Raw genomic sequence first — 17,172 nt, forward strand, 5'->3', positions numbered from 1 at the left:
ACGAGGCAGAGGCATCAAAACAGGTTTTACGGATGAGATGGAAACCGAACAAATTAGTCAGGCCATGTTTGGCAACCATGGAGAAAAAAAATGTTTGGCAACCATGGAATATTTAGGAGCCCAAGTATATGGGTGGAGAAGGAAGGCTGGAAAGAGAGGGGGAGAATTGAAGAGACATACGTTGATTCGGAGAACAGTGGAGACAGGCAAAGATTCAGTGTGTTTGGATGCACGGCATAGGGTTGGAGAGTAGTGGAAGTCAAGAGGGAGGAGATGAGCATTGGATTTGTCTGGAATTACCTCTGAGAATAGTGGTAAGTAGTGTTTGGTTGTGCACCATAGATTAGGAAAGTATAGGAATAAGTAGGAGTGTTATTACCGATATAGGGAGTGAAGATAAAGGAAGAAAGGCTGAGAGAAAAAAGCATCATTCTCAATATTTTTCAACCAAAATCCATTTTCTTCTTTTTTTTTTGCAGACTTTGGTTTGAAAGTTAAGAGGGGACAAATGATGTCGAGCAGGTACCGGCCAAAGAGTATGGGCAATTTTGTGGGGGGAGAGGGAGGATATTTCTTTTTGGGGGGATATTTCTTTTTATCACTTGTAACAAATGCTAATGTAAGTGATAGTCTTATGATGGGTGTTTTTGTCTTTTATGTTAGCTAGGGTTAGTATAAATAGAGGGTTTTCTTTCATTTTAGGAGACTTTTACAAAACATTGTATTAGAGAATTGGGGTTTTCTTCTTGGACAGAATTCCAGCAGATTGTGCATCTTGGAGTATTCTAGGAGCAAATTTCCAAGTGAAATGTCAGCTTCTTGGACTCCTTTTATCTTCCCCAATGTAAGTAGTTATTTGTGTATCTTGAAGAACTCGGTAAGATCCAGTTGCCCTGTCAATTGGAAAGAAACCCTGTGTTTTTGGTTCCATCAATCTCCGTTCGTTAACTGTAGTTTCCTTTCAAGTAATAAGAGTCTCAAGTTCTTGATCGGCTGCAAGTCCTTTACACTATGTTTTGCAGCGGAAATGAATTGAAATGTAGGTGTGACACTCCAAGAGAGGGGAGGTGAATTGGTTAATTAAAAATTTTAGGCTTAATTGGTGGATTATTAAAGTTAATTTACTAATTAAGCACTAATTAATCTAACCCTTGTTTAAAAAATCAATATAATGAGAGCTAGGGTTTAGATGTTACTTTAAGCCTATTTGTCATAACCCTTGTTCAATAAAACATAAATATAAGAAAATGTTAAAGTTTACCAATCACCACAGTGTGCAAAGGAAAGGAGGAGAGAAAGCATCTACAAGGCACAAGATTTATAGTGGTTCAGTCTATCACAAGACCTACTCCACTCTTCCAAGTTTATCTTCTTGGGGCGCTCCACTAAAAGAATGAGATTCTTCAAAGGGCAAATCTCGAAGCCGTACACCCAACTCCTCCAATCTTTAAAGGGAACAAACCCTCTCTACACGAAGCCTTGGTGGGGGATCACACCCTCTTACAATATCTTCACCTTTGTTAACGGGCCGAAGAGTAGATCATCTCTATGTCATCACCTTTCTTAACGGGCCGAAGAGAAGACCCTCTCATACAAATGAAGAAAATAAAAATAGAACTCTCTCTTGCTCTTGATAGGCGGATTACAAACTTTGTTGCTCACAAACACTCCAAGGTAAGATACAAATGTAAAGCCTAAGGAGTTCCTCTTGATAAAATGTAAAAAATCAAGTTCAAAGATGTTTAGCTTTTGATAGAAGGTTTTAGCTCAAAGAAAAATGGGATTTGATCTTTCTAAAATATTCAAAAGCTTGTTTAGATAGGTTATAATGATGTATATATAGCTAATTTGAAAATATGACCGTTTGGGGGTAAAACTATAAAAAACTGGGTTTAAAAAGTCAACCTGCACAAGCCCCAACGGCTAGTTTGCCCGACTATCACGGTCGACCGAGCCACCGTGGTCATCCGGCCATATCGGGCGCCCTTTTTAATTTTCAAATTTCTTACCGTCGCGGTCGACCGGCCCCATGGCGGTAGCCCGGCAAGGGCTACCTGTCCGCTCAACATTTAAGCGTAAAACCCTATCGTGGTCGCCCGTCCAAACCCATGATGGAATGATTCTGATTCCATAGAACCATTTCTGCGGTCGACCGAGAGAACCCTCTCTTTTCTTGCAAGTGCCGGATTTCCAACTACCTTGCCGCGGTCGACCAGCCCTGTGTAAAATTTCATTTTAACTTTACAAATTCAGGAATTTTGGGCCATGGTCTTTGGGCTTAAGTCATAGGTTTTCAAACACATTTTTGAGTGTGTTGATGGTTTCCAAAGATATAAAAAGTTAAGTATAAAAACCATTTGAAAACCATTTGGGGAGTAGCTAATTAATTGCACAGACTGGACACCTACATTTGTAATAGAGGGTTAGAAGAAGAAATTGGCTACGACTATTACCAGGTTTCTTCGATTTTCATTGCCAATCCATCCTCCAAGTACGTTCATCATGAAGATGAAAAAAAAGAGGGTACTCCATGGTTAGATCGCAAATGTCCAAACCCTTTGAAATGTTACCGTTGTGTTAAGACACCTTGAATTTGTGTAAGCAAGGGGGATCTTCAGCTGAATTAGTCTAGCCCATAGTTAGCAAAACTCCGTTTTAAACGACGTTGTTTTGAAAAAAGAACTCGTGTTATTGGTGTGCCGTTTAATACTCGTTTAAAACTTTTACGATGAAAAAAACTCTGTTTTGTTAGGCAAATGTTTTAAACGCTTTTTTTTTGGGCAACTTTCCAGTTTTTTCAGTACGTGTTTTTTTTTTTTTTTTTGAACCGGTACCGTATTACACTCGAATTTTTGCCGTCCCCTTTTTTTTGCCGAAACACGTTTTGCTAACTTATTGGTGTTTAATTAAATGCTTGTGAGAGAGTACATTTATGTCCACATACTCAGCATCTCTTAAGAACGGTGGCCCTAGACCTACGCTCTTGAATTGTCCCTCACGTTGCTACTTGTGGATGAATTACATTTCTAAAGAGGCCCAGTGCCACTTGCTTTTCAAAAGCATGGGTAAATGTCTCTCGGTTGGCTTTTTGTTGGAATGCTCATTTTGAGCTAGTCCATGCCCTCCATGTTATTGAATTAATGGGGAGGAGAACCTAAGGTGGAGGGAACTTAGGAAATTCCAAGAGGATCCTTATTGACTTTCTCTGAATAGAGTTTTCATGAATTTTAGGCAACCTAGACCATTCCTCCACTTTGGGTTGTTGTAGACTTGTAGGAACAGTCCCTTGAATTTCCATTCGTTGAATAAGCTACATGCTTAATCCCAAATTCTGACATTTGGACTTTTTCAATTAACATGGATTCCGTTTTAAAAGTGCGTTCAAATATGAAAATTGTACTTATCCTTACTTATACTAAAAGCGAGAATGTTTAAGTTTCCGTCATTTCACTGCCTACTTGCCCCTAGTATGAAAATTGTCCTTATCATTACTATACTAAAAGCGAGAATGTTTTAAGTTCCCGTCATTTCACCGCCTACTTGCCCCTGACAGTCCAAAAATCACCGCTTTCCTCTTCTCCTCACGTGTTACGCGAGAAATTATATGATGCCCGACCGTCAAAATAAAGGGCAGAGAGAGACAAACCCTCCCGCCCTTGATTTGCGATCCAGCAAAAAGTAAAAAAAAGCTGCTTTTGCTGGATTGAAAATCAAGGGTGGAGGGGTTCTCTCTCTCCACCTTTATGTTTTGACGGTCGGGCACTATATAAGTTCTCATTATCAGATGTCTGCTTTTCTCTTGCTTCGTGTTTCCACGCCTTTCTTTTCTAGAAACTTTCGAGATTTCGATCTATCACAGCCACTGAAATTGTGCTTATGTATAATACACAATCTAAACATGAATTGCATGTTAGCCTATTGGCTACTGAATAAATACTTTTAATCACCAAGAATTAACAACAATCAACAATTTTAATCAAATCTAATTCATCCATCAAAGAGACATCTTTTTATATACTCCGTGGCACGTGAAGCCCTACAGTGAGGCCTACTTCATACATAGGATGATCCAAACTGTTCATTTGTTAAGCCACGATGTAATTAAGTTGTACCCGGAAAATCATTTCTATAGAATGATACTAACCCTCCGATATAGAGGTTTCCGTAGGATTTTCCTATGATGCAGACCCCACTGTACATTTTGAACAATACTGAGACTTTACGGCCACAAACCTTTTAAAATCATGGTTTTAACCTAACTCAATTTATAACTTATGTGAGATCAGATGAGAAATGGAGAGAGAAGTAAAGATATTTGGGAAGTAGAAAGAGATTGAGTTAAACGTTGCGTAGACTATGGGGTTTGATCTTTGGGTTAGGGAGGAGAAGATTGGGTTTGGGATTTAGTTTAATCTGATTACAATCTTTGTATATTCTTTTATAAAGGAAGTTATGAACTCTTATATAGATGTAGGTAATCTTGTTGAACCACTTAAAATACTAATCTTATTTTTGTGCTTAATTGCGTTTATTATTTTCACTGCTTTACGTGTGTAATCTAACAGATTTGCTAGGGACCATTGCCGAAGGCATTTCGCGGACCGGCTGTTGCAAAAGAGAGCAGCCACCTCAAAAGAATTAAATGAATAAGACAAAACCGCGAAATGCCTTCTGAGATGGTCCCTAGCAAATCCCGTCATATTTGGAATTTTCCCATGGGAATTTTCCACGTTGCTAAATTATATGTTGGATATAATTGATCAAGTCTTTTGATTTGGTGGACAAAACTGAGTCATACCTATTGCCATAGGTCCCACCATAATTGAGTGGTCCTTCCTTATAAATTAATTAAAAGCTACTGATATTTGCACTACGATATTTTGATCAGGACAAAAACTTACCTTGTCTTTTCCTTTTTAATTGGTTGTTGATGGCTTGTTGGGAATTGTAATAGCGTTTGACAACTACTTAAATAACTAGCTACAGCCCCGTGTGATGCACATGGTGTTTAAGAAACTATACTCATGTAAAGTGGAAAATTTTGGGTGACCCAACCTTATTTAAACCTTATGAATGCAAATTTTCTATTAGACATTGCCAAACTTTTCAACTACCTCCTAAAAACTTTCCTTAAAACTCTATACCAAGCCTACCTTGCGTCCAACTTCTAATCTTAGGTGCATAGGAGAGGAAGTTAAACCCAAAAAGCAATCCAATTAACATCCTAAAAAGCCTCTAAACTTCCTACAATTTTTTTTGTCATAAAGCTTCATTAGTTTACTCTATAGCTAATCACTCTCTCAGACAAACTGTTAAAGCACAAAACATTTCTTAAGTCTCCAATTCTAATCGTATTCCTCTTGTTCTTATCTAAATAGCTACTTTTTCTAATCGTGAATCTGTGGAGAAAGGAAACTGGGGTGCCACATGGCGCACTCACGTAGTGGTGGATGTTATTTTAGATTAAAAAGAAACCGAGAGACATTAAAAGTTGACAATGGATAGTGGAGCTGTGTTATCAGGTATGCAAGTGAGTTGGGTGAAGCAAGAGAAAGATAAAGAGCCAGACTTGTTCCATATAAATAGGAAATTTTTTACAATTTATAAAGAATAGGAAAAAAAGATACTATGATGTATCCCGGGCATAATCCTTGCAAACTAAAGGAAGCAAATAATAAAAACAAAATTAATAAACATCAAATGATTGGATCAATGCTATGAGCAGTACTTTTATTTTATTTTTCCAGTTCTGAGTGATGAACTGGGTCTTCGATAGTTAAAGTGAATCACTAATTTCTTGTTTTTAAGTTGAAATTTACGAATGTTCTTATGTTTATGCCTGTATGGAGCATTCTCTCATATGTTATTTTTGTCTTGTAATGTGATACCATGTGTCAGTAGCTGTAATCTAAAATGAAGAAAGGTAATTGCGTGCAAATTGCAATTCCATTGCCCCAATTGGTCATCAAAAATTCAAAACAAACAGGGCCTGATAGAGTTAAAGTTTGCATGAATAACGAAAAAATAATTAAATTCAGCGACATATATATTTTTTTAAAGATGACTGTATAATACTAATGATAAAAATTACAAGCCAGGAACAAGTTGTCACCATCAAGTATTACATCAGAAGCATAGAACAACAAAAAGAATACATCCAAAACTACCCATTAACATCCTCCAAATGAAAGTCGGGTATGATTATAGCGGTCGATTCCAAGAATGCCCCCTCTTTTGCCAATTGATCAGCTATGTTATTTGCCGACCTCCTTCGATGGGAAATTTTGGGGCAAATCATACGAATCCGGTCCCTAATTTCTACAATAATTATGTGAAGTTCCCATGGTCCAGGAGATACATTCTTTGCCCGTGCAACTACATTCGTAGAATCACCCTCAATTATTAATGGACCCAAATTGTTTCCTGAATACCACCGAAGTATGAAATCAGTCGATCAGATGTAGCCTGGTATTAGTCAATCAGATGAATTTTATGTCACATTTTCAGGATGCATCAAATATTTGTAGCCACACAATGAGTTTTGGATGCATATATGCTACCAGAGAAGGGTATTCATAACCTAATGATGGAAAATACATGAAAATATGGCAAAGGCCACTTACTTTAGAGACCAAGTACTTTGAAAATTGGAAAGGTAGATGAATGCAAATTAGAAGACCTTTTTTTATCGGTAAAATCCCTCTCTTACCACACCAAATCTCGCCTTAGAACCACCTCCAACTTGGTGCTCATTTCTCCTGAATCAATAATCTTACATGGAACAATACCGTATTAAGAAATGGAGGATGAATTGTACCAAATCTCTTTATTGTTGTTCCGCAATAACATTGCCATATTAAGTTAGGAGGATTTGCGATTACAGATAGTTTGGACTCTTTGAGAGAGTTTTTAGGGATGTTGATAACTTTTAGGACGGCTGTGATTGGATTAGATGAGAAAAATTTTAGGAAGCAAATAAGCAAGTCTCTTGAGAGAGTTTTTAGGAATGTGAGAACTTTTACTTCGATTTAGATGAGAAATTTTTTAGGAAGCAAAGTGTTGGTGATTTTGCAAATACTAGTTGGATAGATCAACACGAAATCCTAAAATCAAAGCTTTCCAATCCGAGATCGATTGTTTCCTATCAGAGAATCTTGTGAGAAAAGGAAACGTGGTATACAAGGAGTGACACGTGGCGCACCCACGTCGTCCAGGATTCCGTTTTACATATATGATATCATATGATAAAGGACAAAGTGAGAATGCGTCGCTATTAAAACATGGAAATTTTCCTGTCTTTTGATTTTACTTTTTATTTATGTTCATGTGCCGGGAATCGTTGTACTGCCTTCTTGGGCTGCCCCCTTGTATCATCTTTTAATTTGGAATAAACATTTGTTACCTTTCCACAAAAAATAAATAAAAAATCCCCGGAGATTCCCCTGGTTAGGCATGGCATTAGGGTTGTTCACTATACGGTAAAAATCGAAATAACCGACCGAACTGAATTTGGTCGGTTATTTCGGTTCGGTTTTTTTATGCTTCGGTTTGGTTTCGGTTAACAAGTTGTACCAATTTCGGTTTTCGGTTTCGGCTTCGGTTTTTGTTAAAAAAAATCGGTTATACCCGATTAACCGTATAGTAGCTTTTGTTAAGATTCAATCTGCTCTTTTGTTTGTCCTTTTTTATCTTTGCCCATTTGTTTTTAGTGAAATTCAAAATGCTTTTTGCCTTTTGGCAGCTTTCGAGCACTAATACCATTTCTCCAAAACCGCTGGTCTATTCAAAACCATGGGCTTGTTTTTACATCTTCCAAGAAAGTTATGACAACCCACGTGAGTCGCCTGCAAGACTCTCTCAGCAAAAAGAAAGAGAAGGGAGAGAAGCATAAGAAAACACCCATTTTTTCTACTACTGTTTTTCTCCCTTCTTCCAAAAAAACAAACCCAAACTAGCAAGGGCAAATATAGAGAAGCAAAAAACCCAAATCATCCAAAACCCCTCTTCTATTCTCCCTTGTTCAAAGAACCCAAATCATCAAAAAAAGATGGAATAGAGAGAGATATGACTTCGAGGGATCATCAGGTAGGCTACCCACATGGAAGGAGAGGGAAAATAAAAAGAGAAGAGAGAGGAAGAGAAGGTATGGGAGATGGGTTTATATTGATCCGTGATATTTGCATGGGGATAGTTTGATCTCTTTTGGGTTATGGAATTTGGGGTTTTGGTTTTGTTGTTGGTTTTTGGTTTCAATTGGGTTTTTCTTGGTGGTGTGGGAGATGGGTTTAAAGATGGGTGAGATTTGGGTGGGGATAGACTGATAGTTTGATCTCTTCTGGGTTATGGAATTTTGGTTATAACCGAACTAACCGAAGAACCAAATTTTTTTTCGGTTTCGGTTCAAGTTCGGTTAGAAATTAATTCGGTTCGGTTTCGGTTATCTTTTTTCCCTAACCGAAATATTTTGGTTCGGTTACTTTTGGCTAATTCGGTTTGGTTTTAACCGAATGAACAGCCCTACATGGCATGTCTGATGATGGATCACCCTGTCTCCTCTCAATACTATCCAAGGCCCAAAACCACAGAAAAGGTGGGATTTTCCATGGATGTCTTGGCAATGATGTACTCTCTCTCTCTCTCTCTCTCTCTCTCTCTCTCTCTCTCTCTCGGTAATTAAATCCCCTACCACTACAAGGTTGACAACAAAACACTAACCACTATTCTCCGAGCTAAGTTCCAGGCAAATCTAATGCCTGTCTCCTATCTGTTGACTAATTATTCCACCACTCTCTGAGTCTATGCCGCACATCCAAACAGGCAGACGCCCCAATAAGTGTCATACAATGATTCCCTCATGGGCAGCATTTCTGTGGCTTCTTCATCGCGTAGAATGGAAAGATTTAAAAAGAAATAAATTGTAATGACATTTGCAGAACTCGGCCCATTCTGCCCGTTTCTGTAGGGGCTTGATTCCATGTGGCTAAAACCACTGATTTTTCGAACACACAATAAGAATCGTTGAAGGAAACAGCCTTATTTACTTATTTTTTAACAAATCTGAGCGCTTTTGTTCAGAGCGAAACAATTACTACATTTCTCACTCAAGAAAAACCTTCATCAGATGCCTACAAGGCAAATTTTACGGAACCAGAAGAAAGCAGTAAGGCTGCTACCTTTCCACAGTAAGAAATAGCACACAGATCCATTTCTGTCCAATAGCATCCTACCCAAAAGTTAGGATAGCCAATTACTTTATTTGAATCCTACACAGCCAAATTACCAAAACACAGTGCTGGGAAACAGCAAAGCTGATTAGAACTTTTGAATGAAGTCATAAATGTGCATGGTGATTTCATCTGCTTTTTCCTGATTGATGAAGTGAGCCACTCCTTCCATTACAACTATCTCCTCCAGAAAAGGAACATCTTTCTTGAAACGCCCCTGGTGTATATAATCCTTAGTACCTGGCATAAGATAGGTAAGGTCCTGATCTCCGATAATAAACTTGGCCGGAACTTTCACTTGTGCCCCAGTCCATGCAGCTAATAGTTCCCAGTTTCTGCACATTAGTCACAGAAGTTACTTGAGATCGATCAACAAACTTCTCACAAGACCAGAAGAAGAAAAGAACAGTCATTAGCGAGATTGAGACACCAAAAACAAAGATGGGAGGGGCTCTGAGATCATCTTGAGCAAAACTTCAAATGAAGAACTCTATTCATCATTATGATACAACATGGGTGTATAAAGATAAAGCATACTCTTTACTCAAAATTCCATGATTACTATGAAACTAAGGATGACAACATGAAGGCCATTAGTTATTAAAAACAAAAGAATGTTGATGTTATTACAATCTATGAGGTTATTCATCTCTCAGCATTAGTTTTTGAGAGAATATCTTACTTCTGTATTTCTTTCAACGTGTATCATGCATCCAGAACTCCCATTACACTCTTCAAGTTTTACGAAATGGAGAACTCACCATTACCTATTTTGCTGTTGAAACTTCATGTCCATTAACACATCTTCAGCTGCACAATTCGCAACAGTCTTAACTAAGTTTTAACTGGTCAACTACCAACTCTCCAACACATCTCATGTTCTCCATAATATATTGTTCCTTCTAGTTGTCCATTGCAAAACATTCTCCCCAATATTCTTTATTGTCTAATCACTATGCCATCTTAGGTCTTTATTTCTATGATACCCAGATATGGAATACTATACAGACAGAGACACTAGAACTGAGACGTTAATCGACATTTTCCATGGACACTGATACGGGTATGGGTATGGATATCCCAATACTATGAGACAAGACTCAAAACATATGTAAATAAACACCATAAAAAATAACTATATTTATCTTTAGATGGAATAAGTAATAAATTTGAAGTAGCATCGATATGACTTACCATTATAATTGAAAACATGCTACACTAACAAGAAAAGGAGTGATAGTTAATTGGAATGGGGTGACACGATTTTTTTTTATTTTTATTTTTGAATGGCATGGAATACCATGTATTTGAAATATGATAGTTACTTTCTGGTACGGTTACTTTAATCAACATAAGTATCAATGAAGTATCTCATACGAGTATCGGTATGACATGACAAGTTGGGCATACACTACTGTCCGGGGTTAACCGTTCAAAAAAAAAAAAGATTCAATGAAGTATCTAATACAAGTATAGGTATGACATGAAAAGTTGGGCATACACTACTGTCCGGGTATCACAGCTTTCTTTCTCAATGAAAGAAAACATGTTAAAAGGAAAATAAATCATAACCTAATTTTTCAAACAACATGTGGAAACTTCCTCCATAAATAGAATTTCATTAATAAAATGGAAGAAATTGCATTACTGTTTATTTGAGTCATGTTTCAGAGGTATTAATTTTCAAATAAATCAAAGGTTGAGATAACATACGGATCGAAATTACGGTAATAGTTAAATCCTCCAGTGAAGCCCGTCTTGTTGAATTTGTCGGCATAATAATTAATGTCATCTTCCGACAACCAAGAAGGCAATGTGATTTCTTTACTAGCCAAATCTCTCATCTTTCCTTTAGGCATCATTAAGGGATTTGGGTCGCGAAGTGTTAGAAATATTTTCATAACCTCTGTAGTATTAATGGAAGCAAACTCAGCTTCTGCTTCTCCAGGCTCCTACAGGTTATAGCAGAGCAAACAATTACAATTAGAAGGAAGCAACAAAGTATAATGGCACAACTAGTTAACTTAGTCTCAATATTTTATGGCTTTTAATGCAAGATGAGAGTGCCTATAAATATGGATTTAGCCAATTCAAAACCAAAGATGGGATGTAGCTACTAAAAAATGAGCTCTTGTTTCATTGGAGTGACATCCATGTTTTATTTGTCAGACTGAAACTAAGTTCAATGTGATTTGCACAGAAAATTTTTGTAACTTTTCTCCTCTATTTTGTACTAACAAGTGTGGTACCATAAATGATAAAGATGCTCGGGCAAGTACTCGTCCAAGGTAAAACCAAGTCGACTCTGGTAAGTCATTGATAGACTTGGGGATTTTTTAAACAGTCGTTGGAATCCTGTACACTATCTAGTAAGTAATTATTGATTTTTTCCCCTCACACTTGCACATCTAGCATTAGAGCAGATAAATGGATCAGATTTCCTGCAGCCATTGAATTAAAGTTAAAACGAATCATATCAACATTTTAAGTTTTTTTTTTTTTTTTTGAATGGTAAAGAGATTATATTGATAGGAAAAACAAGACCGAGATGGTCGATACAACAAAGAAAATGCAAAACATAGAGAAAAAGATACAGAAACGACCTAGATTCCTCCCAATGGAGCAGAGGAAAAGATATGAGGACAAAAAGTTAATGGGGAAGAAAGTAACATTTCAAAGGATTCCTTGTAGACCCCTGCCTTAGCAAGACTATTGGCTTCCTGTTGGCCGATCTCCTGACATGACTGAAAGATGGAGAGAAGTCCCCCACAAGATCCTGTATCTTGTCAAAAAAGAGAGGTGAATCTCCAAGGAAAGGAGTGAGAACCCCCTGAGCCATCGAATAACATTTAGGGAATCACCTTCAATGATAATTTTATCCAAGAACTCTCTCTCTCTCTCCAACAGCTTAATACCCTGGTGAGCAGCTGGAACCTCCGCCTCTGAGTTGTTCTCTCAACCTTTTGGCCTCTCCATCTTTGATACAATATGCAATACAGGAAGCATGATCTTTATGATGCAATGAACTAAGCCTTCAAGCGTAATCAAGATATAAATCATTGAATTTTTTACTTCAGTTGGCCTCAATCATGACTTTTGATTTTCTTCAATTGGTATGCTGGGATCAAAACTTTTTTTTTTTTTTTGAATGGTATGCTGGGATCAAAACTGATATCAATCATGTTAAATATGATATTTTTTTTATCATCAATAAGCAAAGATCCTATCCAAGAACATCTACAAGAATCCATTCAAACAGTCCCTCATTTATTGTTCAATTCAGACAACAATATAAAGAAGTGGAATTTCTAGAATGAACTCAAGAAAGAGGGTTCTTATTCACCATGCAAGTTTAACAAAATCAAACACCTCAAAAGAAAATCCCAATTGGAAGAAAATCGTAATATCAACTCTCTAAATGAGCAACTGAGCTTCATGAGAGGCCAGTATATTGAAGAAGGTGAGGTGATAAATACCTCAGAAGTTCACAAATATGGAGCAGAGATTTATAATGGCTTGAAGGGATGACAAACCCCTCAAAAGCCTCCACTCTCATGGAAGAATTTGAGCCATGGAGACCAAGAGTGGAGTTGAAGTGTTGTTTTCCCGTATCATGCTTGATCCGACGGTCCTAAATGCTCCAATTTTAGATCGGGCATGTAGGGCTGTCGATCAAGAGGGATTTATGTAGAATGTTTACTAAAAAAGTAAAAATTAATAACAGTAAAGACCCAAGTCGGGTCGGTCTTTACATTCTACCCCCTTAACCGAAATTCAACTACCTTCTTTTTACTTGGGTCTTCATAGTTTTCTGCAAATTAATGTTGTTACCCAGTATTATCTCAACATACAAAGCACAAAATGACGATCTTTAACAAAATCACAGATCATATTTTAACCAAGTAGATTAGGATGAGATTGGACCTTCAAATAACTCAGGGTAGTTTTCACATATTCAATTGCATAAGTATTTCGTATATAGTCAAGATTACATTTGCTTTATGACAGAATATCCTATCTACCCTTCCTATGGCGTACCCATACTCACTACGAACCACCTCCCTTTCTGATGTGAGATCTTACAAAGAAGCACCTACTGCCATTAAAAAAAGGACCCACCTCCCTTTCTGATGTGAGATCTTACAAAGAAGCACTTACTGCCATTAAAAAAAGGACCCACCTCCCTTTCTGATGTGAGATCTTACAAAGAAGCACCTACTGCCATTAAAAAAAGGACCCGCTAGGACACTTTGGTGGACGGTCCGATTTGAAAAAGACCTAGACTGAGACACGGGTGGTGGAATCTGAAGAACGCTCCAGATCCAATCCAATCGATAAGGGATTTGAATGGATTGTGACTAAGTCTTAGTGGCATAAGAACTCCCCAACCATCCAAAGGGTCAAATTTTTCTCATCTTATATAAATAAAGGGGCAATTTGGAAACAAAGATTCTATAATCTAGGATTGTAAAATCCTGGATTTTACAAGCTAAAATCTGGATTTTATAAGTTAAAGCTTGGCTTATGCATTTCCGGGATTGTAAAATCTAGGTTTTAGGGGTTGGATCTGTAGCTCAATGGTTGTGGCTTTGTATCTCAACCTAGAGGTCGCATGTTCAATCCCAGCTTAGCTTATAAAATCTAGATTCTCACTTATAAAATTCAGTTTTAGGTTGCAAAATCCAGGATTATAAAATCCATGTATCCAAACGGCCAGAAAAGATAGAAACCTAATAACAGGGAAGGCCAAAAGATAGAAAGGATAGACACCTAACAAAAAAGAAACTATAAAAGAAAACAATCACAAAATCAGAATCAGTCTCTAATTCATATTTATGCTTATCAATCTCCATAAAAGATTGAAGAAAGAGACAGAAGAAGAAGAAGAAAAAGCAAAGGTGTGTTATCACTGCCCCATCTAAATGTCATAGAAATTAGAAAAAGCAAAGGGAAATGATATCAGCACTACCATATTTTGTTGTTTTCACAAACCATCTTGTCTTTTTAGTATTAATACAGCTGTCAAAAGGTTATTACATTTCCCAAAAAGCTCACACAAATCACTTAAAGAAGAAAAGACTGTTGGGATTGCGCAAGTATCAAATTATGGCTGTGCTGATAACATTTCCCGAAGCAAAATAGGGAATAGAAATCAGCAAAATAGGAAAAAACAACTGTAACAGAGAAGAAGTTGAAGAAGTTTGAACCTGAAATCTGCACATGTAATAGTCATCACCAAGTACTGCCCTTAAGCCCTGTACAGGCTTCCATTTAGGGTTCCTTGGTATGAATACAACACTAAGATTAACAAGAGCTTTAACCCTATCAGGCCTAAAGAGGCAGAGAAACCAAGCCATATAAGCACCCCAATCATGTCCCACAACAAACACCTGATCTTCCCCTAAGGTTTCAATCAGGGCTACTAGGTCACCAACTATGTGAAAAACAGTGTAACTAGACTGAGTAGGAGGTGCATCGGTCTCGCCGTAGCCCCGAAGGTCCGGAGCCACGGCTCGGTAGCCACGGGCCGCGAGGCCCATGATCTGATGGCGCCATGAATACCTGTTGGAAAATAATATAATTCAGATATAATAACGAACTAAGGCCCTGTTCATTTGAGATTATGATAACCGATGGCGAGCCCCAGACTGATCAATTTTGAGTCCAATAATAAGTTTGGGGGCTCATCATCAGTTCTCACTTCTTGCAATCTAAAATGAAGAGGGCCCTAAATAATATAACACAGATATAATCGCGAACTAAGGCCCTGTTCGTTTGAGATTATGATAACTGATTTTGAGCACCAGGCTGATTATTGGACTCAAAATTAATGTAATTTTGAGCCCAATAATAAGTTTGGAGGCCCATCATCGGTTGTCATAATCTGAAATGAACTGGGTCTTAAATAATATAATTCAGATATAAGGCGAACTGATCTTTGGCTAATCCAAACCAAACTTTGGTTATAAAAATTGTAAGAATACCAGAGTTCGGGAAATCCATGGATGAGGAGGACAATTGGGCCTTGGCCTTTCTCTGCAACGTGCATGTTTATGCCATTCACCTTAACCATCCTATGCTCTATTCCACCTCCCATTTTTCTCTCTATCTCTTTGTTAGTTCATCTTTTTTGGTTTATGGGCTTTTGTAGAAGCTACATAGCGGAATTTTGTCTTGTTGGGGATAGATTACTGAAAGGAATTTTCTTCAAAAAAAAAGATTACTGAAAGGAAGGGGTAAGAATCTTTATGTTTCGTATTATTGGATGGGCCCCTCAACATTGACATTGGTTGTCACAATCTGAGAAGAACGTTGGCCTACAAAAAATTGCATTACTGTTTATTTGAGTCATGTTTCAGAGGTATTAATTTTCAAATAAATCAAAGGTTGAGATAACATACGGATCGAAATTACGGTAATAGTTAAATCCTCCAGTGAAGCTTATTGGTGTTTAATTAAATGCTTGTGAGAGAGTACATTTATGTCCACATACTCAGCATCTCTTAAGAACGGTGGCCCTAGACCTACGCTCTTGAATTGTCCCTCACGTTGCTACTTGTGGATGAATTACATTTCTAAAGAGGCCCAGTGCCACTTGCTTTTCAAAAGCATGGGTAAATGTCTCTCGGTTGGCTTTTTGTTGGAATGCTCATTTTGAGCTAGTCCATGCCCTCCATGTTATTGAATTAATGGGGAGGAGAACCTAAGGTGGAGGGAACTTAGGAAATTCCAAGAGGATCCTTATTGACTTTCTCTGAATAGAGTTTTCATGAATTTTAGGCAACCTAGACCATTCCTCCACTTTGGGTTGTTGTAGACTTGTAGGAACAGTCCCTTGAATTTCCATTCGTTGAAGTAAAGATATTTGGGAAGTAGAAAGAGATTCAGTTAAACGCTGCGTAGACCATGGGGTTTGTTGGAAAAACTTGTTGAGGGTACTGTTGATGATATAAAACAGAAACTTGTTGCTTCAAGGCGTGATATCACTTTCCTTAAGACAAGATTCACCCCCACTAGTAGTGTGCAAAGGGGATCCGCGAATTGCCTCCAAGATACAATGAAGCCTAGTAGGGAAGCCTTACTAATATTTGATGACGCGTAGCACTAGCGGAATCAAACCCGAAATACCCTTCCGAAATTTCAAGCCTTAGAGAAATCTCTAGATTCTGTTTCTGCAGAAAAACAGTATCTAGAACAGTAAACAAAAGAAAAACAGTATGTAGAAATACTTGGGGATTTTTGTAGGAGTGTAGAAGAGAGTGTAAAGTCTGTCAGAATTGCCAATTCGATTTCTGTTTGAAATGACCCAATTCTGCACATTTTATAGACCACCTGGTGTCTTTTCACTGTGAAAAACACCTCTACAGGGCACCTTTCCAGAATGTTTGAAATCTGACCGTTAGATCGCACCCATTGATATTGAACGGTCCTGTTCGATCCTAGATGTGACTGTTGGTTTGAGTAAAACTTCTCTCCAACCCAGTCATCGTTAGATCAACCATCTATGGTGTGGATCGCACCCCCTTGGCACTTGACCGTTGGGGGAAGGGACACAACCCATTTGAACACACCCTTTGACCGTTGGAGTTATGGGCCCGTTGGGCCAACCGTTAGGCCCGAACCAAAGCCCAACCCAACCGGTCGGCTTGATGGGCTTACGAACCATTTGGCCCACACCCATCCAACCGGTCCACCTTCATCTTGATCCAACGATGCAGATCAAATCTGGAAAAATTAAAGGCTCCAATTGCTCCTTGCGACGTTGCGTACGTGCGAAGTGCGCCTAAAAAAGCGCCACTATGCGCCCTATAGCCCATTGCCCATTGCCCATTGCCCATTGCCCACGCCGCGCGGTGCGTTGCACCGTCCCGCGGGTCCAACCATGGGTTCAACCCAATGTGCAATCAAACAAGTAATAGAAAAGTGTAGTGCTTTATAAGCTCTTCTC

At 38.1% G+C, this 17,172-nt stretch overlaps 1 protein-coding gene and 1 long non-coding RNA gene across 2 annotated transcripts; one reads left to right on the forward strand and one right to left on the reverse strand.

Annotated features, from left to right (window-relative positions):
* Positions 1–6: 6 nt before the first annotated feature.
* Positions 7–696, forward strand: LOC143862258 (uncharacterized). The gene is made up of 2 exons (XR_013240245.1): positions 7–314; positions 480–696. It is a non-coding gene; the product is annotated as an uncharacterized LOC143862258 (long non-coding RNA).
* An 8,322-nt stretch (positions 697–9,018) lies between these two features.
* LOC143862311 (epoxide hydrolase 1-like) lies at positions 9,019–15,409 on the reverse strand. The gene is made up of 4 exons (XM_077373367.1): positions 15,209–15,409; positions 14,432–14,786; positions 10,938–11,176; positions 9,019–9,559 (listed from the first exon to the last, which is right to left on the reverse strand). Exons 1-4 carry the CDS (start codon positions 15,319–15,321, stop codon positions 9,313–9,315), a joined length of 954 nt encoding a protein of 317 aa, XP_077229482.1. The 5' UTR covers positions 15,322–15,409; the 3' UTR covers positions 9,019–9,312.
* Positions 15,410–17,172: the final 1,763 nt, after the last annotated feature.

The sequence above is a fragment of the Tasmannia lanceolata genome, unplaced genomic scaffold, assembly GCF_043159265.1.
Source record: "Tasmannia lanceolata isolate RefF3 unplaced genomic scaffold, GAP_Taslan_0.1 ptg000002l, whole genome shotgun sequence".
Taxonomy (NCBI): domain Eukaryota; kingdom Viridiplantae; phylum Streptophyta; class Magnoliopsida; order Canellales; family Winteraceae; genus Tasmannia; species Tasmannia lanceolata.

What these genes read in the sequence shown, in the direction of transcription:
- LOC143862311 (XM_077373367.1), bottom strand. Translation starts at nt 15,321, where the DNA reads ATGGGAGGTGGAATAGAGCATAGGATGGTTAAGGTGAATGGCATAAAC. An exon ending in ATTACATGTGCAGATTTCAG is followed by an intron (nt 11,177 to 14,431) that starts GTTCAAACTTCT and finishes TATAACCTGTAG; the next exon opens with GAGCCTGGAGAAGCAGAAGC. An exon ending in TATTACCGTAATTTCGATCC is followed by an intron (nt 9,560 to 10,937) that starts GTATGTTATCTC and finishes ACTAATGTGCAG; the next exon opens with AAACTGGGAACTATTAGCTG.